Raw genomic sequence first — 27,275 nt, 5'->3', positions numbered from 1 at the left:
TATTTTTTTCAGCATTATACAGGTATGCTCCAATGACTGCACATATTTAAATTGCATTATTTGATGAGTTTTCACATTAGGTATACATCCATGAAACCGTCACTACAACAACTGAAACACTGAGTATGCCCATAACCCCTAAAAGTTTTCTCATGCCACTTTATCTTCATGCCCACCATCCCTAGGTAATCACTGATCTAATTTTTGACATGATAGATTAGTTTGCATGTTCTAGAATTCTAGAATAAACAAACTCATATAGCAGGTACTGTTTTTTAGACTAGCTTCCATCACCCAGCATATTATTTTGACATATATTCATTTGGTTATAACAATATTGCATTTCTTTTTATTACTGTGAAGTACTCCATTGTATGGCTGTACCACAATTTGTTTCCCCTGTTGATGGATGTTTGGGTTGTTTCCAGTTTTGGGCTATTATAGATAAAGCCACTATGAAAGTTTTTGTGTTAGTCTTTGTGTGGACATATGCTTCCATGCCTTTTGTGCTTAGTGCATTATCTAGCATATAGTATATACTGAGCAAATATTGTCCTGAGTGGTTGTTAGACTTCACCTGCATATCTTTTATGGTCTTAGTCTGTCACCCAGGCTGGAGTGCAGTAGTGCCATCATAGCTCACTGCAGCCTTGAACTGAGTTCAGGCAATCCTCCTGCCTCAGCCTCCCGAGTAGCTGGGACTACAGGTGCACACCACCACACCTGGGTAATTTTAAAAATTTTTTTGTAGAAACAGAGTCTTGCTATGTTGCCCAAGGTGGTCAACATAGCAAGTGTTATGTTGCTGGGATTACAGGCATGAGCCACTGTGCCCTGCGTTGCCTACATTTCCATGGTAATTGATAAATAAGACCAAATTACTTTTAAAAATAGTTATTTAAAATATTATTCTGTTTTAAGAGAAAGAATGGTTCTGCTATTATCCTATTTCCCTAGTTTGTTCTGTGATATTTTATGCATTATAGTCAAACTTCACTGTCTACTCCTATATTTATTGAGTTCCTGGAATATTTACTGAATTCATCCTTAAGGAAAAAGTGAAAAACTATTGGTATGTTACCTAATGAAACAATGTAAATGCCAGTGAAATATTTAAAAGATCTGTATTAAATTTTTTTTATTGAACTGTGTAACAAAATTAGAGAGTATATAATATTAAAAGTTAAGGCTGTATATATGGGAAAAAAGTTTAAAGGCTGAAAAATTGTATAAATCTTATATTTAAAGGCAAAAACAAACCAAATAACTGACAGTAAGTGATTGTGAGGGTCCAGATAAATTATGCTATGTGCCTGTGAGCATCTCACAATTAATCCTGAAAATAATCTAGGAGATAGGTTATGTTAATCTAATAATTTTAAGATCCCCATTTACAGATAAGGAAATAGAGACTAGAAGAGGTTATTTAATTTGCATGGGGCCACGGAGCTGGCATTTAAACACAGCTTGCTGGTCACTGAAGCCTGGGTGCTCAATCATTATGTCATATTGACTCTGCTGTGTTAAAACATTGAGACAATACTGAAAATATTGTGGCATGTTCAATAAATTTTTTAAAAAGTCCCCTAGCAGCATAGCCAATTGCTCTGTATATTATTCACATACATGTCTCTGAAAGTCAGTCAACTTTACAAGTTCTTCATCAGTTTTAAACTTTCCTAATAACTTCTGATTTTATATTTAGGGTAACATTTTTGTAGTTTTCCCATCATTTACATTTTCCAGCCTGTTTCTAGTCACTTCTTATTAGTCTCAGGAGACAGCAATATCCAGTCTTTTTTCCTTTAACAATCAAATCACCATTGTCTCTTGCACTTGAGGCTCTTTGGCACTCTGGATCCAGTTGTGATCCACAGATAATGCTCTATGATTATCTTTCTATTTCTTGCCTGAAATTTTAAATAACTTTGGGAACTTTGATTCATCTTGCTAGGGTGTCAAAATGCTGTCCATGACTTATTTCCTACCTCGATTATAAATGCTTTGTAGGTAGGAAATCTATCCCATATTTCTTTGGTTCTTGCTAAAGAGGTTTCTGACATCACATTGGTCTGAAATCCTGGAGTCAGAGAAATTTGCCTCTCAGTAAAATTCCAAGCGAACCTGGGAAGATAATTTTAGCAGACACATGGAGAGTAAGAGGGTTTTGTTAATGTGTAATGATAAATTGAAATTTGTTGTAGAGAGTGCCTCTGTGGGCTTCTGTTTCTTTAGAAATTGGCTCCATGAAGGCTTAAACTTTAGGTGTGGCAGTTAGTAGAGTTAATTTAGGTTTTTAAATGGGAACATTCATAGTTATAATCTGATAAATACTCACCTGGCATTTCAGACAGTATTGAACAAGTCTCCAGTCAGCATACATACTCACTAGAATTGCAGGAAAAGTACTTAAGACAAATGAAGTATTTACATGTTATTGCTTTCAAATCTAAATATTAATGTTTGTGGTGGTAGTTAGCACCCTGCTTCCCATGATGCTTAGCTCCGAGTGCTAAACAGATGGTAGATATTTCATATACTAGATATGGCCAGGGACTGTCGTCCCTCACAGATCTGCAAAGTGGGAGTCCTTTCTGTTGCTGTCACCTAGTGTCAGTTTCCCACAGGTGTTTTTGCTCTTGCTGTTTTTGGAGAGGTAACATGGTATAGTGGTCATTGGAAGGCTTAAACAAGTTGATATGTGTAAACCATAGGACAGCACCAGGCACACAGTGCTATTATAAGTCTTACCTATTATTCTTTATTATTTGAATATGGGTTAAATCAGATACTATGATTTAGTATATTTCCATTCACCACATGGAATCTGATCATTTTGCATCTTTGCTGCCAGATTCAGATCCCAAATGCCAACACTGAGTTTCATGTAAATTCTTATTTCCTAGTGAGACATTTCCCCATGCACCATTCTAGGCTGAAAATGTGTCCAGGTGGGAGATCTATCTCCAGAAGCCAAATGTTGCCATAAAAATCCATTGTCTATTTCTGCATTTTCTGTATCTTTTCAGTAAAATGTATTGAAACCTGGGGGGTGGGAATAAGTAGGCATTTTGGATTTGTCTGGAAATGCTTACGTCTCAGGAGAGGTGGCTGAGAGTTAGTGTGTGTAACCTTTATGGGGTTTTACCTGAACATATCCCTATAGATTGAATCTTGTTATGTGTAAGTCAGTGTTCCCAGTGTGCTCTTCACACATGTGTTGGGAGTGTGTTAGGCAGGCCTGGTGGTCGAGGAATACAGTGACAGGTACAAAATAACAAATGTCAAGGAATGTTAGAATTCAAAATAAAGAGATAATTTCAGCCAGTGTTGCCTAAACTTCAGCCATTACATATACTACTTAGATGAATTTGCCATATATGTGCCATCTGTAAAGCACTATTTATCTAATGTTTTCCTTTAAATAATTTAATGTTTTTTTCCTTAGACACAATTATTTGAAAAGGAAACTGTATCAGTCAGTAAATGAAAAACCATGAATAAAAGGTAATCATAAAACTATATACAGTAATTACAAATGTTTATCCAAGTTCCACCTAAAACCACCTCAGCTTGAGATATTTAACTGATCTTTTTCCTGGCAATTCATGCGTGTGTGCGTGCATGTGCATGGGCGCGCACACACACACACGCACACACACACCTTGTTATATTGCTGTGTACTTTCCATCAAGCATCATCATAAGAAAACATTTTCTTTAAAGTTTTAGTACTATTAAAAAGAATTCCTTTTAGTCCTGTATGTATTGACCTGAGATGTCTATGGTATATAAAAGTGAAAAAAATGCAACACACTCCCAAATATAAATGAAAGTACTTGTATAAGTATGTGAATGCACACATACGTGTGCATGTTTATGTCTGTGTATATGTATGTATAGCATACATACATACATATGCTTGTATGAGTATTCTAAATACTCATACAGTGTAGAGAGAACACTTGAATTGTTAAATTACTTTTGAGAGGTATTGGAATGACTGGGAAGAAGGTTTGCTTCTTCTTGTTGGCAGTGAGCATGGAAAAAATTAAATAATGAAGATTATAAAGGAAAAAACCCTCAGAAACCACCAGAGCACTCTTTGGGAAACACTGATTTAGTTCAGCATGTCTCTTTATCAATAAAAAATCTGAGGCATTGAGTAGCTGAGGTGTGGAGTACTCTTAATCTAGAATATATTCTTCAAGATAGCTAACTGCTATAGCTTACAATACCCTGAAACTCCTGCCGTACCACAATAGAAAGTTTCTTTCTTCCTTACATTATATATAACTGCCTTCTACATGGTGATTCAGGGGCCCAGGCCTTTCCGTTTAATGGCTTCATTGTCTTTCAGTCCCCACAATCTTTCAGTGGATCTTTTGAGTCCAATAGGGTGACAAGGAAGGGGATGGAACAGGGAGGATAGTGTGAAAGGTTTTGGAGGATGGGAAGTAATGTTATGTCACTTCTTTCCGTGCCCCCCTTGGCTAGAACTCAGTCTTATGGCCTCACCTAAGTGCATGGCAGATAAGGAAGTGCAATCTAGCTGAGCCAACTCCCCAGAAAGGGGAGGAAAAATGTGGCAATCAGAGATCACTAGCATAGTCCTTGCTCCAAGGGAATTTGTAATCTTTGGATTGAATTTATTAATTTTGACATTCCTTGAATTCAGAAGTCTATTACATGAAACTTAGGCAGTAAGAGATCTGTATACATTTATTTTTACACAATGTATTGTAATTCCTACTAATGTTAAGAATTAAACCATTTAAATCACTTTTAGACTTAATTCAAAACACATAGGTTAGTAAGTTTTGCTTTCAACTGTAATAAAACACATCTGGTGATAGGTTTTAGCTCTGGGGCCACAAAGGAGAGTTGTGAAGAGGGTTGCCGGGAGGTATGGAAAAGTCTTAAGTGGTCATAAGATCACTTAGGGGGAGAAAACAACACTTGAATTTTAAATACAGTGAAAATATGTCTTCAGAAACTATAATTGCCTACATCAACACGATATTATATGAAGATTATTCTGTGATTTTGGAAATGAAATTTTTGCCTTCATATTTCTTTTTTTTTTTTTTTTTTTAGTATTTATTGATCATTCTTGGGTGTTTCTCGGAGAGGGGGATTTGGCAGGGTAATAGGACAATAGTGGAGGGAAGGTCAGCAGATAAACATGTAAACAAGGGTCTCTGGTTTTCCTAGACAGAGGACCCTGCGGCCTTCCACAGTGTTTGTGTCCCTGGGTACTTGAGATTAGGGAGTGGTGATGACTCTTAACGAGCTTGCTGCCTTTAAGCATCTGTTTAACAAAGCACATCTTGCACCGCCCTTAATCCATTTAACCCTGAGTGGACACAGCACATGTTTCAGAGAGCACAAGGTTGGGGGTAAGGTTATAGATTAACAGGATCCCAAGGCAGAAGAATTTTTCTTAGTACAGAACAAAATGGAGTCTCCCATGTCTACTTCTTTCTACACAGACACAGTAACAATCTGATCTCTCTTTCTTTTCCCCACATTTCCCCCTTTTCTATTCGACAAAACCGCCATCGTCATCATGGCCCGCTCTCAATGAGCTGTTGGCTACACCTCCCAGACGGGGTGGCGGCCTGGCAGAGGGGCTCCTCACTTCCCAGATGGGGCCGCCGGGCAGAGGCGCCCCCCACCTCCCAGACGGGGCAGTGGCCAGGCAGAGGCGCCCCCCCCACCCCCCTCCCGGACGGGGCGGCTGGCGGGGTGCGGGCTGACCCCCGCCACCTCCCTCCCGGACGGGGCGGCTGGCCGGGCGGGGGCTGACCCCCCACCTCCCTCCCGGACGGGGCGGCTGGCCGGGTGGGGGCTGCCCCCCACCTCCTGGACGGGGCGGCTGCCGGGCGGAGGGGCTCCTCACTTCGCAGACGGGGCGGCTGCCGGGCGGAGGGGCTCCTCACTTCGCAGACGGGGCGGCTGCCGGGCGGAGGGGCTCCTCACTTCCCAGAGGGGGCGGCCGGGCAGAGACGCTCCTCACCTCCCAAATGGGGTGGCGGTCGGGCAGAGACACTCCTCAGTTCCCAGATGGGGTTGCAGCCGGGTAGAGGCGCTCCTCACATCCCAGACGGGGCGGCGGGGCAGAGGCGCTCCCCACATCTCAGACGATGGGCGCCGGGCAGAGACACTCCTCACTTCCTAGACGGGATGGCGGCCGGGAAGAGGCGCTCCTCACTTCCCAGACTGGGCCGCCGGTTAGAGGGGCTCCTCACATCCCAGACGATGGGCGGCCAGGCAGAGACGCTCCTCACTTCCCAGAGGGGGTGGTGGCCAGGCAGAGGCTGCAATCTCGGCACTGTGGGAGGCCAAGGCAGGCGGCTGGGAGGTGGAGGTTGTAGCGAGCGGAGATCACGCCACTGCACTCCAGCCTGGGCACCATTGAGCACCGAGTGAGCGAAACTCCCGTCTGCAATCCTGGTACCTTGGGAGGCCGAGGCAGGCAGATCACTCGCGGTCAGGAGCTGGAGACCAGCCCGGCCAACACGGCGAAACCCCGTCTCCACCAAAAAATGCAAAAACCAGTCAGATGTGGCGGCGCGCGCCTGCAATCCCAGGCACTCCGCAGGCTGAGGCAGGAGAATCAGGCAGGGAGGTTGCAGTGAGCTGAGATGGCGGCAGTACAGTCCAGCCTCCGCTTTCACAACTTTGGTGGCATCAGAGGGAGACTGGGGAGAGGGAGAGGGAGACTGGGGAGAGGGAGAGGGAGACGGGAGAGGGAGAGGGAGAGGGAGACGGGAGAGGGGGAGGGGGAGGGAGAGGGAGAGCCTTCATATTTCTTATAGAGATTTTCCTCTTCCTGTTTATATTCTGGATATTACTTTAAAAACTATAATCTTTAAAATTATGCCATGCTTTTATATATATATTATGCCATGCTTATATATATATTACTGGTTTCTTAATATGTTTCTTTTTCTCCTTAGTGTAAAAACACTTTATAAAATATAAATCACCCATATAAGTTACTATTATAAGCTAGTTTAAAGGGAGGAAGAAACAATGAGATACCAAGTAATGGAATGCCAAGTTTTTGTTAGAATTTTGTCCTTGGTAAAGAGGTGGCAGTTTCTCATAGAATCATCAAATTGGAAGTGCCTCTAAATTCTATTCATTTGACTTCTCTTAGAAAGCTCTATGTAAAAAATTATTCCCAGTATTCACAAGAAAAATGTCAAATCCATCCTGAGACTTTTTTCATTTCTCTTAATTAATGTGTTCTGCTGTACTTAAGACCCATTCTTCTAAATCTGTTCTGAGTGGAAAGGGAAAAGACTACATGTATGAATAGAATAGGCCTTTTAGGGTCATTTGGTGTTTTTAGTAGAATACGTCATTCATTTTCTTTTCTGTTAAACAGTTCACTGGAACTCTTTAGTCTTTCACTATTGACTCACCCGAACTTTCATTGTAAATATGATCATTTGTCTCTGTAACCCTAGAAGATGTTGGGTTTTTGTACATTCCATAAGGGCAACGGATTGTGTGTGTGTGTGTGTTTTCAAATCTCTATTATGGTACTTTGGTATCTGTGCTTTGCAGATGGTAAAAGGACACTGCAGTCAATATTTAATGAACATGGCTGAAGGACTAAACCAAGTTCACAAACTAAATACAAATTGTCGTGAGGGAATGCAGTGAATGTTAGCCACAGGTTTAGTGCTATGCATGTGTTGAAGACCGCAAGTTCTAAATTTTGTCTTAATTTGATGAAATATTTTATCCCCCAATAATATTTAATGTGTGTGTGTGTGTGTGTGTGTGTGTATTTTTTTTGTCTGCCTGGTCCTTTGTTGCTAAACATGCCATTTCAGCAGTCTGCTTTGGGTTTGTGTTTGAGATCTGTTTTAATTGTTGTGGCCTGTTAAGAAAGAACACAGACAGACTGAACACAAAACAATTCAGTGGTGCAAAATGAGGCCTAATGATAGGATAGCAATATATGTACAAACAGAGGTTCTTTATAATTGAATTGAGAAAAGAGGTGGGAGAGGGTGTCATGTGGCACACAGTAATATAAGCATGTGGATGGCAAGAGAACTAGTTAGGGAGAGATTCAATTCCAGCCAACACCCCATCTGTCGCATCCAAGTAATGTTAATTTCACTTTATTTGCTGTATAGTTTTGTTTGTATTTAATTTGTGAACTTGCTTTGATTTTATAGTTGTATACAAGCTATAAGTTTAAGAAATTTCTACTGAATTTATGTTTGCACATAGTTAAATGATACCAAGTTACTTAGGTATAGGTGCACTTACAAATTCAGGATTGGAATTAAAGTTCAAATCCTGGATTATTGTGTGACTTTGGGCAAGTTAATTATACTCTCTATGTATTGATTTCTCCATCTGCAAAATGGGGGTGACAGTAATTCTCATGTTATAATGCTGTGAGGATTCATTGAGATTATCCACATTAAGAGGCTAACGTATTGCTGGTTTATAGTAAGTGTTCTATAATTGTTAGCTATGGACATGATAATATTCTTTTTTTAATAATAAAAGTCCATAACTATTAAAGCTTTACAGACCTGGAGTCAGGTAAAAGCATTACTGTTTTTGAGGGATTTTAGTTCAATTCTGGCTCAGCCTCTACAATCCTTAGCCAGTCTCATAGCCTCTCAGTGCTCAGTTTCCTGCAACTTCCTAGGGTTACTGTGAAAACTGACAGTATATGCTACCATTTGGGGAGTGAGTTTGTATTAATCAGGGTTCTCTAGAGAAACAGAACCAATAGGATACATATAGATGTATATGAGGAGATTTATTATGGAAATGGGCTCACCCAATAGATTATGGAGGCTGAGAAGTCCCACAATCTGCCATCTGCAATGTGGAGACACAGAAAAGCTAATTGTGTGATTCAGACCAAGTCCAAAGGCCTGAGAACCAGGAGTAGGGGAGGAGGCTGCTGGTGGAAGCCTTGGAGTCTGGAGAGCCAGGAGCACCAAAGTCTGAGAGCAGGAGAAGATGGACATCCCAGCTTTAAGAAAAGAGTTCGCTTTCCCTTTGCCTTTGTTTGTTCTATTTGCCCCCTCATCGGATTGGATGATGCCCATCTGCGATGGCAGAGGTGGATCTTCTTTACTCACTCAGCTGATTGAAATGCTAATCTCTTCCAGGAACACCTTCACAGACACCTGGAAATAACCTTTTACCAGCCGTCTGAGTATCCCTTAGCCTACTCAAGTTGACACATGAAATTAACCATCACAGAGTTCCATGTGTCAGACACTGTTAAGCACCTATGAACATTATCTTTAATCCTGCTGATAGCTTGGCAAAGAGAGCAGCATTGTCCTATTTCTACGGAGAAAGGAACTGAAGCACAGAGAGAAAACTGGGATTGCCCTAGGTTGTATGGCTTATAAGTGGCCAAGCAGAGGCTAGAAGTCAGGATCTGCTTGTCTCCAAAGCTCATGCTCCTTCTCTGAGGTCCTCTTGCAATGCAGACATGATTCACCCAGGAGATTTCCTCTGCCACAAGACCCTGGGAACAGCCACATCAGGAATAAAATTTGTGATGTGGGAAAGGGACGAATCATTTGGAATATTGGAGGGACACCCTGGCAAGCCTTTCCCTGTGTGTGGTGGGGACTCTGGATGCCTTGGGAAAAGGACAAGAGGGTGTCCTGAGATAAATGACTTCTCAGATCACCTGAGACCAGCCTGGTTATTTGTATACATTTTTTTCTCACTTAATTTCTTTAAATTAGGATGGATATTTGTATTATTAAAATACAGAGTATTCTGGAAATTAAAGGAAAACAGTGTACCTTGTAAGTCTTGCTGGGGGACAGAATCTCATCCGTCTAACTCCCAGTTCTGCCATTCAGTTGATGTGTAGTTTAAAGCAAGTTATATTTCATCTTAATGCCTCATTTTCCCATATACGCTGGTTTACAATATATAAAATGGTCATTGCTTACTTCCATTTTCAAGCTTTGCAAAGTGTGCAAGAGAGGACACACACACACACACACACACACACACACACACACACACACACAGTATTGCCCATGGTCCTTTGCATACTGGGTCAGCACACTGTTGAATTAGTATCCACTAAGTGTCAGGTGGTCTTCTTAGCTCGGCAGATTCATAGAACATTCAAAGGTGAGTCAGGGAAAGTCTCAGCTTTATCATGATTTTCAGTCTAGTAAACAGGGCAAAGGCTATAGAATAGAAAGGAAATATAACGCGAAAAAAAGTAATGACCTTGGATATTTCCCCTTGGGCCACAATTTTTTTTTTTTTTTTTTTTTTGAGATGGAGTCTCGCTCTGTCATCTAGGCTGGAGGGCAGTGGTGCGATCTTGGCTCACTGCAACCTCCACCTCCTGAGTTCAAGAGATTCTCGTGCCTCAGCCTCCAGAGTAGCTGGGATTATAGGTATTTGCCACCAAGCCTGGGTAATTTTTTGTATCTTTAGTAGAGATGGGGTTTTCCCATGTTGGGCAGGCTGGTCTCAAACTTCTGACCTCAAGTGATCTGCCTGCCTTGGCCTCCTAAAGTGCTGGGATTACAGGCATGAGCAACTCCACCCAGATGGGCCACAATATTAACAATAGCATATATAGCATATGCCATGAATCATGAAGTATTTTCTTACTGAAGAAATTCTAAAGAATAGTCTAAATGGAGGAAAAACTGTGAGTTCCTTCTACAGTAACTGCTCAGAAATCATTTCCTAAAGCTTTTATTCCTAAAGGGCCCCACTGTGGAAAAGCTTTAAAAAGCTGGCATGTCAGGAGTTAAAGTGGGCTCGGGGAGAAAGTGCATGGGATAGCATGCCTCACTCAGTAACTCTCTGTTCCCTATGGTGAATCCTTTATCCCTTCCAATTCTTTTCTTTTTCTTTTTTCTTTTTTTTTTTTTTTTGAGACAGAGTCTCACTCTGTTGCCCAGGCTGGAATGCAGTGGTGCTATCTCGGCTCACTGCAACCTCCGCCTCCCAGGTTCAAGCTATTCTCCTGCCTCAGCCTCCCAGGTAGCTGGGACTACAGGTGCGCACCACCACATCTGGCTAATTTTTGTATTTTTAGTAGAGATGGGGTTTCACCATGTTGGCCAGGCTGGTCTTGAACTCCTGACCTCATGATCCACCCTCATTGGCCTCTCAAAGTGCTGGGATTACAGGAGTGAACCACGGTGCCCAGCCCTTCCAATCCTTTTTTTCCGCAGCCCTGCCTAACCTCCCAGGGTTACCTTCAGATGTGGCTAGAATAAGCTGCCACTATATATACTGTATATGTGTTGTGAAAAGCAGAATTGTCTTTATAAAGATGGCGCTAAGCATTTCTGCAGCAGAATTGTCTTTATAAAGACGGTGCTAAGCATTTCTGAGTTCTGGACCCATATTTTAACTTTCACCTGGTTGTTCAATTGTCACTCAAACATTTCCCAGCCCTGCCTCCTCGCACCTGATTGTCCTTCTGTGTTCCTTCTCATGATTCATGGTGTCCGTGTTTCCTGGTCACTCAAACTCAAAATCCGTTAGCCCCCCTCAGTCCTTCTCTACTCTTAATCCCCATATCTAAGTGGTCACAAAGTTTTGTGAACTCTGCCTTCTAACTTATCTGGTGTCTTTGCTTTTCTTACTTTACTGCCACTGACTTGGTTCAGAACTTCATCTCTCACCTGAACTATTACGGCAGTTGCCCAGCTAGCCTCCCTGTCAACACTCACTCTTCACCTGCCGTTAATCATTATATTTTTAAAAAACACACCGCAGTACTGCACTCCTGATTCTCCATGTAAAACTGCTCAGAATAAATCCAACCTTGTAAGGCTGGTGCAGAAGCATCTTCCTAATGTGGCCTCAGACAGCCTCTTTGGTGTCATTCCCTACAAGCCTCCTAAAGCACCCTGAACTTCAACCACAGTGAATTTCTTTCTGTTCCCTAAATACTCAGCAGTTTGTTGTTTTGCAGCCTGAAACTCTCTCCATTATCTCTGTAGGAAAACTCATACTTATCCTTTAAAAATAAAATCAAAATATCACTTCCTTCCTGAATCTTCCCCATCTTCTTGTGGCCCCATCACTGCCCCACTCTGTAGGATACCACAAGAGAACATTGCTTGATCATTACTAGACTGAATCATCCCTCTTCCCCTTCCACCCATCATATTGTGAAATCCTCTTGAAGAGACCCTCAACCCTCCTTTCATAACTTTGAAACTCCAGCACTCAGCATGGTGCTTGTTGCCCAGCTGGGTTGGTGTCCCATAGTGTTTGCTGGCAGAATAAATAAAAGAATGAGTGATCAACTTACATGTGAACCTGTATCTGCTAGTTTCATAACAAGATATTTGGAGAAAGTCAGTCCAAATATTGTTAGGTTGGTGCAAAAGTAATTGCAGCTTTTGCCATTGCTTTTAATGGCAAAAATTACAATTACTTTTGCACCAGCCTAACCGTACAGGATATTAGGAGATTATATATCACAGAGTATGAATTTAGGGGGGACATAAGTAAAATCAAGTCATCCCAAATTTTCTTATATCTATTTATCCACATCTGACAGCTGCTTTTAGAAGCCAGGCCAGGTGGTACATGGAGATATGGGTGTTTCGAAAGCAGACCATGGCCTGCTGCTCCTACAGCTAGACAGTTATTTACCAAATACATGCAGATGGGCCAGACATTCTTCTAAGCACTTTGCAAATATTAACTCATTTAATTCTCATAACAAATCTAGGAAATAGATACTATTATTATTCCCATTTTACAGATGAGGAAACTGAGGTCAGGTGGAATGTGTTTTTTCTTTGCATCTACTGTTCATTTCACTGAGATTTCTCTTCCTGCCATTCCTCTTCTGAAATGTAAGCCATTGTTCTCTGTGCTCTCTTAGCATCTTTTTTATATGTAGTGCTCACGCCTGTAATCCCAGCACTTTGGGAGGCCGAGGTGGGTGGATTACCTGAGGTCAGGAGTTTGAGACCAGCCCGGCCAACATGATGAAACCCTGTCTCTACTAAAAATACAAAATTTAGCTGGGCGTGGCGGCACACGCCTGGAATCCCAGCTACTTGGGGGGCTAAGGCAGGATAATTGCTTGAACCCAGGAGGCGGAGGTTGCAGTGAGCCATGATTGCACCACTGCACTTCACTCCAGCCTGGGTGACACAGCAAGACTCTGTCTTGAAAAAAAAAAAAAAAATATATATATATATATATTACCCACGTCATTACATGATAGTTGCTATGTCAGTCTGTTCCACAAGTAAACTTGGGCACATTACTTAATTTTAGTTTCTTTGTCGGTAAAATGGGTGTAGTAATCCTTACCTTGCAGAGCAGCTGTGAGGATTAAAAGCACCTGGCCCAATTCTGAGGCTACATGCTCAGGAAATGAGCTTTTCCTATTGTCTTTTTGTCATCCTTCACACAGTTGTTGACACACGACAGGTGTTGTCCTGTGAGAAACTGAAGGGAAGGGAGAAAAGGAAAACCAGGACAACCCAAAGTCAGGGCCACTAAGGGTGCAGAAGAGTGTCAGCACTTGCAAATCTCAGAAGGTGGCTTACAATTCAGAGAAGACCATTTGGTTTGATCATCAGTAATGTTTTCGATAACAGCCTTAGCAGGCTATGAGGTGGGAGGCAGATGCAAGTGGTTAAGGAGGGAGTGGGTGGTAAAGAAATGAAAACTGAGGGTGCACTGTCTTCTCTTTTAGGAACAGAGGAGAAGGGTTAGAGTAGCAGCAGGTGAAAAGCATGCTTCCCGGTTTGGATAGGAGAGCCCTGAATGCGTCTGTAGGCAGGGTGGGAGAAGCCCTTAGCAGAGAATGACCAGAGAGGATGTCCTTCCTTCTCCCTGCTCTGGTGGAAAGGCTGCTTAGAACCCCTTTTGTCCATGGTGGGACTTGGCTCCATGAGTCCTCTTACTGCTTTGCATCTCGGGCATCTCTCACAGTCTAGCTGGCTTTGGGTAATGTATCCAAAATGTACCCTTTCAGCTCAGGGCCTGGGTAATGTACATAACTTGTCTCAGCTGCAGTTTCCTCATCTGTAAAATGAGGAGAATAATGTGTACCTCACAGGGATATTGTGAGCACAGAATGAGATAACGTGTTCAGTGCCAACAATAATGTCTCAACCATTGTGTCTTTTTAACTTTTCTCTTAGAGACAGGGTAAAAGAAAAGCAAAAAGGGTAAAATCTTAGCATTTTCTTGAACTGCAGAAGGAAGAATTTGGGGATGTGCCCCTGGATAACTGCTGTCTCCTCTGTAAAGCAGAGAGGGAGTGAGTCCACTGAGGCAAAGGGAATGGGAAGTTTGTAGTTTTGAGGGCACTGGTAGTGACCCTGGAGGCCGCTGGGTTCTCTTCACTAGAGATATACACAAGGGCTGATGAGCAGCAGCGAAAGCCTGGCTGGGCATAGAGATGGCAGTTAGGATTGTGTGTGTGACCTTCCATAGCCAGGCATGAAGGGAATAGGGAAAGGTGTGGACGGAACTGGGGACTGACAAAACTGTTGTATTAGTCCATTCTCACACTGCTATAAAGACATACCAAAGACTGGGTAATTTATAAAGAAAAGAGGTTTAATTGACTCAGTTCTGCATGACTGGGGAGGCCTCAGGAAACTTACAATCATGGCAAAAAGGAAAGAGGCACATCTTACATGGCAGCAGGCAAGAGAGAGAGAGCGAGCAGAAATGAGTAAAAGGGAAAGAGCCCCTTATAAAACCATCAGATCTCCTGAGAACTCACTCACTGTCACAAGAACAGCATGTGGGAAACTGCGGCCATGATCCAATCACCTCCCACTAGGTCCTGCCCTCAACACATGGGGATTGTAGGGGATACAATGCTGAGATGAGATTTGGGTGGGGACACAGAGCCAGACCATATCAAGTGTCAAGGGGGTGTGGGGTTCTAGTGTGTGCATATGTTGGGGGATATAAATATGCACTGGGGAGATGACAGCCAGTCCTTTAGTCAGATGGGAGGTGCTGATGGCCCAGGTGAATGGGGCAGGTGTGGAAGTCCTGTGGTGACAATGAGGATGCAGAGCAGGTTCCTGGGAGTGGGGTGGGGACCCCAAAGCTTGTGGCTAGAGCTGGGGTTTCAGAACATTAGATAAAAGAATTTTCAGTGACTAAGGCCAAGGGATGGCTGGCATCTCAAATACGATGTTCTTCATTTCTCTACTTTTTCTTCTATTCTTTGTCATATGAATACCTACCAATGAAGAAAAAGTAACCTTAGTCTTTATGCAACTTTTGTGTGGAATTCATCTGTTAATATTATTCAGCAAATATTTTTTATTTCTACATTGTGTTTGTAATAATTTTTAATGGCTGCATTATATTATCTTTGCACATACTGCTTTGTCTTCTTTTAGATTTTTCCCTAGGATAAATTCCCAAGTGTGGGATAACTATACTTAAAGGTGTGGATGATTTTGGAGCAGGGAGTCTTGATGGGCTGTTAGTTAATTGCTGCAGGCAGATCTACAGCAGGCAGGGAGGGCAGGCAAATGGGGAAGAAAATTAGAATATTTAATAATAGACTCTGAATGGAAGCTTTCTGTGAATATTTTAAGTCCACCTCACATAACTCTCAATTCTGTGTGCTGCCTCTACTGGAGGCATTTACCCCAGTGAAGGGGAAAACAGAGCTGGCTGGAAGTTGCATGTGTGATTGAGTAAATGGAATTTTGCTTGGCTTGGTCTTTGACGCTTTCTTTTTGGGGACTATCATCAAGAACATGAAGAAGTTGAACAAATTGTGTATCTGGCAGGGGCAGGTAGCAATGAAAGGGAGTTTTTCTGTTCTGGAGTTATGTATTTTTTTGAAATAGAGTCTTACTGTGTCACCCAGGCCTGAGGTACAGTGGCCCAGTCTCGGCTCACTACAACCTCTGCCTCCTGGGTTCAAGTGATTCTCATGCCTCAGCCTCCTGAGTAGCTGGGATTACAGGCGCACAGCACCACACCTGGCTCATTTTTGTATTTTTAGTAGAGGTGGGGGTTTTGCCGTGTTGGCCAGGCTGGTCTCGAACTGCTAGCCTCAAGTAATCCACCCGCCCTGGCCTCTCAAAGTGCTGGGATTACAGGTATGAGCCACGGCACCTGGCCCATTCTGGAGTTTTTTTGGGGGGCAGGACAGAACAGTTTCATCTTGATAAATTAAAAGATTTAATAATTTTGATTACAATAATCATAGTGTTAGTATTTTGAATAATTTTAGCAGTTAGTGGGAAACATGATTTAGATAATTTTAAAGAAATTGCAATATTTTGAATCAGAGCAAAATTTCCTTAACAATATTACTGTTAATTTTTTTATGTCTTATGATTCTAATTTTTCTCCTTTTTTTCTTTTAACAGAAGAAATACAGAAAGGGGTTTATTGATGTTTCAAAAATCAAGTGTGTGGAAATAGTGAAGAATGATGATGGTGTCATTCCCTGTCAAAATAAGTATCCATTTCAGGTGAGCTGGTGTATTTTTGTGGCAGTGCAGTGCTGGGCTTAGTCATGTTTGCTCTTTGACATTACAGTTTCCTGTCCTTGCTTTGCTGGCTGATTGGCTGATTTCTAGGTTCATTTGCCACTTTAATAGTTGTGACTTTTCTTCATGAACTGCTTAAGTCTTTGTGGAAACATTTTCTGATTCTTAAGGAGTTGGGGCTAAGACTGAAAAGTGAGGTTGAAGTGTTCCCTATGAATCTGAGAAACTGAGAAGTGAAAGGCTTGAGTTATCTTCAAGTGGAAATGAGATTAAAGGGCTGCTTGTGATGAAAAAAATAATATTAGACATATATTAATTAAACTATGCTTCTTTGGGGTAATCATGTTATTTTATTCCCCGACAATGATTCTGTTGCATAAGGGAGGTAAATATCTCATTATTCTCATTTATGTCTGAGGAAATAAGTGCTCACCTGTTAAATAGCTTCTCCAAGGTCACCTTGTAAATGAAAAGTCTGCCAAGCACACACACGCGCATCTCCTCTCCGGAAGAGGAGGGTCCGGGCGTCCTGAGCTACTCCGCATTCCTGCCAGTATCTTGGTTCCCACCTGCCTTGAGAACTCAGGAATGTGGAGTTGGATCCTGATAATCTGGAGCTCTCAGCCCCTCCCCAGCACCTCACCACTTCCTTCCCTGCTCAAGGATGTTTTTATGCTCTCCTTGAGCAGTGAATGTCCCTAGTGAAAGTCGCCTTTTACCCATGGCTGTGGTCTCACCGTGTCCTGAAAGGAAAGTTGCAAAAGTCTTTTTCAATGTGGTGGAATTTTTGCTTGTTTTTAATTGCTCTTATGAAGTTATCAATTACATTGGAATTATACATTTACCAGTTTTGAGGGATGAAGATGTTTGGGAAGCAGTGAGCCAAAATATCCAAGCTCCTGGCTTATTCTCCGCTAGAGTGGCAACATCACAAATGGAGGAAGGGCTACATTTAATTTTCCTTTTCCCTGTTCCTTATTTTATAGCTACCATTTCTCTGAGTGAAGGACAGGGACAGTAAGTGCTTAGAGAGGTGACTCTGAGGCCAAACTGCCTGATTTGCTTACTGGCTATGTCAGCTTGTGTAAGTCACTTAACCTCTCTGTGCCTGTTTCCTCTCTTGAAAAATGGGAATAATAATAATAGTACTCATTTCATAGGGTTGTTGTGAGGATTAACTGATGTGATATATAAATAGCTTTGACATATAATCAGAGCAAGGTAAGTGGTAGTTGCTATTATTACTATTGCTATTCTCTTACTACTGCTGCTGCTATTAATATTACACCTAATATTACACCTACCACCTGGATCCAGAAGTAAGATAAATTTAAACCTTCTTCTTAAGTATGTTTAATGCATATATAATGGAAATTTAGCAGAGAACCATTCCTACCACACTTCTTTTTTTTTTTTCCTTTGAGATGGAGTCTTGCTTTGTCACCCAGGCTGGAGTGCAGTGGTATGATCTCAGCTCACTGAGACCTCCACTTCCCAGGTTCAAGCGATTCTCATGCCTCAGCCACCCAAGTAGCTGGGATTATAGGCATGTACCACCATGCCTGGCTAATTTTTGTATTTTTAGTAGAGACAGGGTTTCACCATGTTGGCCAGGCTGGTCTCGAACTCCTGGCCTCAAGTGATCTGCCTGCCTCAGCCTCCCAAAGTGCTGAGGTTACAGTCGTGAGCCACTGCACCAGGCCTCCTACCACAGCTTTGATGGCTATTAGACATGTTAGGGATTGACAGCATTGGGGAGCTGTGGCTCTCATGATTCTGGACCCAGCATTAGGATTTTTGCTGTCCAAGAAAGAGAGATTCACTCTGCAAGTTTTGGGTTGCTTTTAAGAATGATAATACAAGTAGAACAGAAAGCATTCCATCCCTGAACTATTAAAATTGTTGAGATGAATAAATATGAGAAAAGTTTGAAAACAATCTGAAAAATTAATCAAGAAGGGATAAGCTTGAGCTTTATACAATTTAAAGCAGCATGATTTAAAAGGTGAAAAATACCCTCTCTTATTATAACAAGTATAACTAAGAAAGTATAGATCCTAGTTTCACATTTTCATAGTGAAATTTTACATTAGGTTCAGATGCAAAGTGAAAACAATAAAAGTAGAAGTAGACGTTTTCAAAAGACACTGGGAGAAGAAAGTAGGATGGATGGAGAGAATGGTGGGGAATCCGCACCAGCTGCCTAGATGGGATGGTTGCTCCTTCATGCTTTTCTAGATGAGTCATTCTGATGGCAGCTGGGAGATCCCCAGGAGCTGGCATGTCTTCCCTGGGCTTCAAACCCAGATCTGTCTACCTTTTGTCTGTGCTGTTTCTCCTACACCACACTATTAAGTCTATGGAATAAATGAATGAGTGGATGGAAGATATAAATAGGAGGGTGGGTAACTACGAGTGGGTAGTGTTACTGAGGGAGAGTATTCCCTCCTTGTTTAAATGGTTTCTGCACTTGAAGTTTGCAAAGCTCTTCCCTCCCAACAGCCTCTACTGTGGTAGGATGACTCAGCACAAGAATTAAGGCAGCGAGAAACGCAGCTCCCCGTATCCTTCTCCCCAAGAGGCCAACATGGTGTGATCTGAGGTTTGCTCGGGGAGATACTGGCCCACAAATACCTCTTCAGCCTACCAAACAACCTGAGATGCCAAAACAGGGCGCTATTCCTAGAAACTTCTCGTAGAAATACAAATGCCCCAAGTTAGCTAGGTAATATATCAAGCTAGTTTTAGTTATCGAAACTGAATTTGGATTAGGTTTTTTTTGGTGGGGGGAGGCGGTTAGCTAGCCTAACAAACTTTAAGGAAGTTTTACAGGTTCACGGTACTGACACGAGATGAGTTTTGTGGGGAAGTTAGACTGCTTGGAGTCTGGAAAGGCAGATTCTAGGAGGGGAACAGTCAAGGGATATTTGGGGGTTAAATATCCTACTCATATGACTTAACCTCAGCCACTTTGGTTTTGTCATTTGAAAAAAGAGGATTCTAACACTAAGAAAGAACTGGATTGCAGTATGGATGATATGAGGCAGTGCATATAAAGTGCTTAGCCCAATTGTGGGGACTCAGTAAATTATTATAATAAATTAAATTGTTATTACAATACACCACAGGTTTCTGGAAGGTCCAAGGCCCTAGCAGTCTTTTCCAGACATCTCAATGTCAATTCAGAGTGACTAGTTCATGGTGCATGGTTCCTTCTGTACAGAGTTGGTTGTGTGGGCAAGCCTGCATAAATGTGAAAATCATGGAGCAAATGAGGAAACACATCTCTTCACATCTCCCTTAGCACTTTATTGCTCTGATATCACGGCTCACTTTCTGTCTTGTAATAAGGTATTTCTATATTTGTCTTAGAAACAGGCTTCATGTCCGATTCATTTTTGTGTCTTATGCAGTTCCAGCAAGGTGCTGAATGGTATATAGCATCATTTGTTCTATGGTGTTCACATTACTATTACAGTGCATTTCTGGCTGGTTACTGTGGCTCTCACACCTGTAATCCTAGCACTTTGGAGGCTCAGGTGGGAAGATCACTTGAGCCAAGGGGGTTCCAGGTGGTAGTGAGCTGTAATTCCACCCCTGCCATCCAGCATGGGCAACAGAGCAAGATCCCGTCTCTAAGAAAAAAAAAAAAAAGTACATTCCTTTGATTTAAATGAATAAGAAGGAATTCTCTATTGAATATGGTCAGTGATAACCATTTATCAATGAAAGAGCTATTTGGTTTTCAATCCAGTGGGTGTGGACATGACAAAGGGAGGTTTCTAGCCATGTATTAACTTTTTAGCCAGACTAAACGGTTTTTCTGCCTTGTGACTGACCATGAAGAATAAAATGACAAAATTTCTGGCTTAGTTTCCCAGGGTTATCTTATTAATAATATTAGAAATGTTAAAAATAAGACTGTCTAATTGCCCACCAAGGACTACCTCTAAGTGAGGCACTGTGGTTAAGAGGCTGGGCTCTGGAGTCTGAATTCTGGCTTTCTGGATTACCAGCCAAATGGCAATGGGCAGGTTAGGCAGTGCAACATCAGGGGACAGCATCTGCAGTGCATGGTGCATGAGTGGTATCTGCTGAAGTTACACAGGAGTGGGGGCCTGGGTAGGCCTTTATTTTCTCATTTATAAAATAGAAAAACTCGCACCTTGATGGCAGGATTAATTGAGTTAAGGTCTGTAAAGCACACAGCACAGTGCTGGCGTAGTCGGTGCTTAATCCAGTTAGCTACTGCAATTATTGATAGTGGCAAAAGGAAACTATAAGAGTGATGCTGAAGGAGTAGTCCATTCATCTAAAATATTATTTAGAGAAACACTGAATCTCTGTTACAGTTTAGTTAATTGGATTGAAAGAAATACTGAGATTAATGAAGTATCCTGGCTTTTATATTTTTTTTCTATAAAACATGGTCTTTTGCAAAACGTGTATTCTACTTAATGTAGAAATGAAGAAGTACTTGTGCTTTTGTAAGAAAGTAACCTGGGTTTTCTGGATATGAAGTTATTGACTTTCAGTTATTTGAGAATCATTTATTGGTGTCTGTAGTACCAAGGGTTCTGTGCTAGACAGAAGTGCTGTGTCTAAGTCCTCCTCACCAATTCCATCTTTTGTTTTATTTTAGGTTGTTCATGATGCTAACACACTTTACATTTTTGCACCTAGTCCGCAAAGCAGGGACCTGTGGGTGAAGAAGTTAAAAGAAGGTAAAACTCAATGAAATATTACTCTGTATATAATTTTAGGAGATGTAATATTGTTATCATTAAGACAGAAATACAGCTAATGTATCTATTGCATTTGTAATCTCTTAATCTACAGTAAGTGTTTCTCCAAGGATATGCTGTTGTTGTAAGTTATACCAGCATATTGAAGATAACTTTCCTTTTTAAAATCTGATTTTTTTCTAGTAGCATATAGTTTCTAAGAAAAGCACGCTCTCATTTAATGTGTAATATATCTGAAGGTGATAAAGCACAAGCTTTTATGATAACAGAATTTGGTGTTTTCTTGTTTTTTTTTTTGAGACAGAGTTTCACTCTGTCACCCAGGCTGGAGTGCAGTGGTGTGATCTCGGCTCACTGCAATCTCCGCCTCCTGGGTTCAAGCGATTCTCCTGCCTCAGCCTCCTAAGTAGCTAGGATTACAGGCACCCACCACCATGCCCGGCTAATTTTTGTATTTTTAGTAGGGACAGGGTTTCACCATGTTGGCCAGGCTGGCCTTGAACTCCCGACCTCAGGTGATCTGCCCACCTCGGCCTCCCAAAGTGTTGGGATTATAGACATGAGCCGCTGCACCCAGTCCAGAATTTGGTATTTTCTAATGAAGTGCCCATGTAGTCAATATTTGGTGTGGATGGAATGACATATTCATGAAGGGTTTAAATGGATGATTTGTCCTGCATAGTCCTCATTGCTTCTCCTGCAGAACAAAATGGTGGCAGGTTGACTTTTGCATTTATCCATCATTGGTGTAGCAGCAGTCATTTCTGCTAACAAGGGTGCTTCACACGCAAAAAAAGAAGAGGTCAAAGAGAACTATAGAGCTTTTCTGAATGCTGAGTCCTGTGATCTAAGGGCATTCTTATAGTAAACATAGTATCCAAGAAATAAGTAATGATCGACACTGTTATTTATGAAACATTCTGTAGTTGCTTTTGTATTTCACTATTAATTACTATATCTGTGAATTACAGAAATAAAGAACAACAATAATATTATGATTAAATATCATCCTAAATTCTGGACAGATGGAAGTTATCAGTGTTGTAGACAAACTGAAAAATTAGCACCCGGATGTGAAAAATACAATCTTTTTGAGAGTAGTAAGTATTCATTTTATTCCATAATTATATTGTGCTTAGAATGAACATATTATTGGTATGGTAAGAAAGTGACATGGTTTTGATTAAGTACAGCACACTTTCTAGTACAGTGAAAATGTAGGGTAGGTGTGTTTTGTAAGAAAAATTATATTTAGTTACAGTGAGACCTTCTCGTGGAATCAGAAGGTCTATTTTGGGAAGCTTTTATCACAATATTGAATCTTGTTCAAAATGAATCCATTGAAAGTGTGAGCCTAATGTGGCACTGTCAGCAGCTTTGAAAAGCGTTAATGTTCTTCAACAAATAAACCAAGATGTGGAGCTAGAAACCTCATGTAGCAGTGCATCCACAGTCTGATTAGGGCTGTTCTCATTTTGATGGGGTATAGCAGTATGGATTTCAGTAGTGGCTTCAGTCTGTTAGAACAGTAACATGTCATAATGATACTCACATGTAAATGTTGAGATGAACAATGTCTAAGGTTAATTTTGACACCTAAAACCTTTATAAATCCTGGGAATGAGCTAAAAATACATGGAGATTGTTAAGTTACTAGTGCTGTAGTAGGACACCCATAGTAATGATTGGATATACCGTTTCCTGCTGGTGCCATGCAGAATGCTCACTGGGTCCATCAGAACTGACAGAGCTTCTGGATATGAGCAGAACTACTACTTGGCAGGGATGCTGTATTATAAGCAAGGCCAGATCAGATGACCTTCTCAGTCCATCTAGCCCTCAGTTCTATGAGTCCTGGCACCCTGATTCTCTTGGGATATCCTCACATTAACTTAGCACATTAAAGAGGAAGCCCAAGTTTCTAAGGCTGTTATTGTTCCTTTTTTTTTTTTTAATGTCTTAAGGTTTGGTATTAGTGAATGCACAGTCTGACCTGCTGTAAAAAGGGACCCAAAAGTTACAGTGACTTAAACTAGAGAGAAATTTATTTCAGTCTCATGTAATAACCCAGAGGTGAAAGGTGGGTGACCCGGGGCTGGGGGTATTCCTGCAGTGGTTCCTCTGGTTGCTCCAGCTCTAGCAGTCTCTCTCTTCCTGGAAGCAGAAAGAAGGGGGTCAAGGATGCCCGTGGGAAATCCTTTTAGGGATGAGATCTAAAAATGGCACACCCCATTTGTACACAGAATCCTTTGATTAGAATTTGGCCCCATTGCCACACCTAGCTGGGAAACATTCTTTATCTTGGGTAGCCATGTGTCAGCCAAAACTCTAGGACTGTGGACTGTAGAGGAATGGACACCTGATTAATTTCTCAGTGTTGTCATGATTTCAATGTTTGATTCCATGAGCATTGTTGAGTGCCCAGTTTATGCAGTGGTAGGAATACAAAGAACTGGCCTGGCTTCAATCCCTGTGGCATTTATTGTCCATTCAGAAAGGCAGAAATACAAACCAGCTATAATAGCAGTTTTTAATTCTGTTCTAGAATAGAGATACAAGCAGCATACACCAGAGTTGGTCAGAGTGTGCTGCTTGTCTATGTGTTAACTTCCACTTTTCCTTAAAACTACCCATGTCTTATTTTTATCAATTACTGGTAGATAGCATTTTAACCTGTTTTTGTTGTTGGCATTTTCAGGTATAAGAAAAGCACTACCTCCAGCACCAGAAACAAAGAAGGTAGGTGGTCTTTAGCTTTTGATAGTTAATCTTTACATTTTAAGCCTTTAAGTCTTAAGTTTTGGTAGTGTTTGTGACTTACTGAGTATGCGGTTTATTCATTGATGTGACGCAATTTTCCCCTAGGACCATCTCAGAAGCAGATGTGCTGTAGCGTATTTCAATTTTTTGTAGTGTCAAATAATACCAATTTAATTGTATGAGATTTTATCATTGGAGATCCTGTTATCATCTGGCATTTTGCCTCTATTTTCACTTAAAGAGTTGTATTAAGAGGAGTGGGACTTTAGATAAATATTTCAGTCTTAAGACCACAGTGTGACAAAGAAGTGACTTCACTGATATAATGATATACCTTTCAGGAGTGGGGTATAGTGGAGGAAACATGCACTTTGGACTCATTCAAGACTTGATCTGATATGAGTGACTTTGAGTGGGTTAATTAAATCATTGTTACCTTAGTTATGAAACAGGAATTATAATACTCTTCTTCATGAGAGTTTGTTGGATTATAGTAAGTAGACTTGAAGTTTCTAACTTTATTCTGTGGTGATGTATGACTCATTTAGTGTTTTGATTCATGATCACTTTCATATAGAAGACTAAACTTTCAAATGTTATCTTCCTTGTCTAGCGAAGGCCTCCCCCACCAATTCCACTAGAAGAAGAAGATACTAGTGAAGAAATCGTTGTAGCCATGTATGATTTCCAAGCAGCAGAAGGACATGATCTCAGATTAGAGAGAGGCCAAGAGTATCTCATTTTAGAAAAGAATGATGTTCATTGGTGGAGAGCAAGAGATAAATATGGGTAAGTATTCCCTCTCTGTGTGTGACATGCAGTGGGTAGGTGGGAGTCAAGTGTGAGTGAGAAGTAGATAAGTCGTAACTATCGTTCAATGAGACTAATTTCACCAGCCATAAATGGAAGCACACCTTATTACTTTGTAGTAACACAGTCCTTTCTTAGTGGTCACTCAGTAAATGCAAATTGATCAATCACTTCTTTTCCAAAGTTAGAATACATTGGTCTCTTTCTCATCTGATACATGTTTAATGTGATTATTTTGACCTTGAGGGAAATTAAATTTTATATTTTGTCCCCACCAGCCATAAGTAAGTAATCTTAGATTTTTCTAAGAGTTTATTGTAATTTTTTTCTTAGACTCTCTCTCTCTATATATACGTATGTGTATGTATGTGTGTGTATGCATACACACACACAGTGTAATGAAGCCTCTTCTCACTTCTTTCTCTCTCTCCATGAATATATGGAGGAATAAGAGAATATATATATATGTATATGTATGTGTCTATATGTGTGTGCATGTGTTTGTGTATGTATATATAAAATATATATATATGTACATGCAGGAAATTAAACAGCAAGCTTTTTTTTGTACAAGTTAATTTAGGATTTAAAGAAAACAGTCCTTTCAACCCTATCATTGATAAATATATGGGCAGATAGGGGTAACTGTAGGGGATGAGTATCTTGCAGGCTTCATAAGCAAACTCTGTATCCTGTGTTTACCTCTGCAGTGCAATCCCACTTATACTCTGAGTTCCAGTGGATGAGGAGAACTTTTTGTCCTGCCAGAGCACACTCTTCTTCCATCTGCCCTCTCACCTCCCAGCCCCAGCCCCAATTTCAAGTCACTGTTCCTCAGTTCACTTCTGGAGAACAGTGGAAACCTCTGGTTTAGGCAGGGTCCTTTTCTTCTGCTTGATTCCTAGGCATGGTGCATATGTGAGTGCTGTTTTGCTGTGCATTATTAACTTATTTGCAACTCTTAACCTTTTATTCCATGTTTACAGGAAGGTTGTCACTGCTTCTCTTTATTGGATGCTGTATAAGATTGATTTCTATTTTTAATTTTTTTGTTGTAGAAATTTTCAAGCATCCAAAAAGTATATAATAGTATAATAGAATCTCTTTTTGCTTGACTTCAAAAATTACCAACATTTTGCCAGTCTAATCCTTCCATTTTTTTCTAGAATATTTAAAAGTAAATTCAAGTCATCATGTTATTTCACTCCTAAATCTAAATTCTAAAGACTTAAAAAAAAACCACCATGTCATTATCATTCTTAATAATAGTATTTTAAATAAGATCGTCTGTAGACTTTCCCTTAATATTTTTGTACCTGGAGGAAGAGTACAAATGAAAATCCACATAACATATATCTAAGTATTTAGGAGTTATAAATCAAGCTAACAAACTTTATCCTCCAACTTGACAAATACCCTTTCATAGTGACAAGAAAGGCACGGCTTGGATTTAGAGCTCTGTGCCAGAATGTTGCAGTGCATGGAAAGCTGGCTCTGGGGGCTACCTCTCTTCTTTCTTCCCTCCTGCCCTGGCTCTGTCTCTCATGTACCATATGGATCTTCCAACCTGTACACCCACACTCTTACTGCATGGCTTGCAAAAGCTGCCCCGCATCATGGCCACACCTTCAGCCTCAGTGAAAGGGAATGCACATGGCCAGCCAGCACAGTTTGTTTTTTAGAAGATGGACCCAGTTGAAGGCCCATGTAGACCTTGGAAATGAGCAGGGAATTCTGGGGTCCTAGTTACCCAGAAAGGAGCATGGGAACACAGGTCAGAGGGAACACGCACTTTTGCAGAGCTCTCAAAAGTGTGGGGTCAGAGCAAGAGCTTCTCTGGCCCAGGTCTAAGGATGGAACCAATTATGTAATTTCAGTTTCCCCGATTAGCTCTAATACTTATTTTTACTGTTAGTTTATTCAAATCGGGACCCACACACTGCATTTTGGTTAATATATCTCTTACATTTCTCTTATTCTACATTTTTGATTTATTGATGAAAGCAGGTCATTTAACACTAAAATGAGCCATAATCTAGATTAAACGGATTGTTTTCTTGTGGTGTCACTTAATATTCCTTTGTTTCTTGTATTTCTTGTGAACTGGCAAGTAGAGCTAGAGGCTTGATCACATTAGAAGGTGATCTCTGGATGTCCTACTTTTAGTAATGCTAAGATTGCTTAGTGGTTCAGGTGTCAGACTTGTTCCTCTGTCATAAAGTTCTTCATCGGTGTTTACCCTGATGATTTGGGGGTTCATTAATGATTCTTTCTTAGAGTCATTATTTCATTAGGGGTCACAAAATGGTGATTTCCTAATTTTGTCATTCCATCTGCATTTAGTAGTTCTGTAAAGAAGAACTGCCTCATCTGCCAGTTCATTTAGTTCATGAAGGAAAGGAAAGATGAAATTTGGATTCTTAAACTTCTACTAGTTTTCAGAATAATGAGTTGATGAC

The 27,275-nt window shown here is 40.9% G+C and overlaps 1 protein-coding gene across 2 annotated transcripts in view; it reads left to right on the top strand.

Moving 5' to 3' along the window:
• TEC (tec protein tyrosine kinase) overlaps positions 1–27,275 on the top strand; it is a 142,378-nt gene that overhangs the window by 79,626 nt on the left and 35,477 nt on the right. For both annotated transcript variants that reach the window (XM_019024963.4, XM_063705263.1), the window contains 5 exons: positions 16,379–16,483; positions 21,144–21,225; positions 22,218–22,346; positions 23,945–23,985; positions 24,620–24,795. In XM_019024963.4, coding sequence (XP_018880508.4) covers positions 16,379–16,483; positions 21,144–21,225; positions 22,218–22,346; positions 23,945–23,985; positions 24,620–24,795 — 533 coding nt within the window. The remainder of the gene's footprint in view (positions 1–16,378; positions 16,484–21,143; positions 21,226–22,217; positions 22,347–23,944; positions 23,986–24,619; positions 24,796–27,275) is intronic.

The sequence above is a fragment of the Gorilla gorilla genome, chromosome 3, assembly GCF_029281585.2.
Source record: "Gorilla gorilla gorilla isolate KB3781 chromosome 3, NHGRI_mGorGor1-v2.1_pri, whole genome shotgun sequence".
NCBI lineage: Eukaryota > Metazoa > Chordata > Mammalia > Primates > Hominidae > Gorilla > Gorilla gorilla.
The sequence above is the reverse complement of the archived record's forward strand: the minus strand, read 5'-3'. Positions and strand labels throughout refer to the sequence as shown.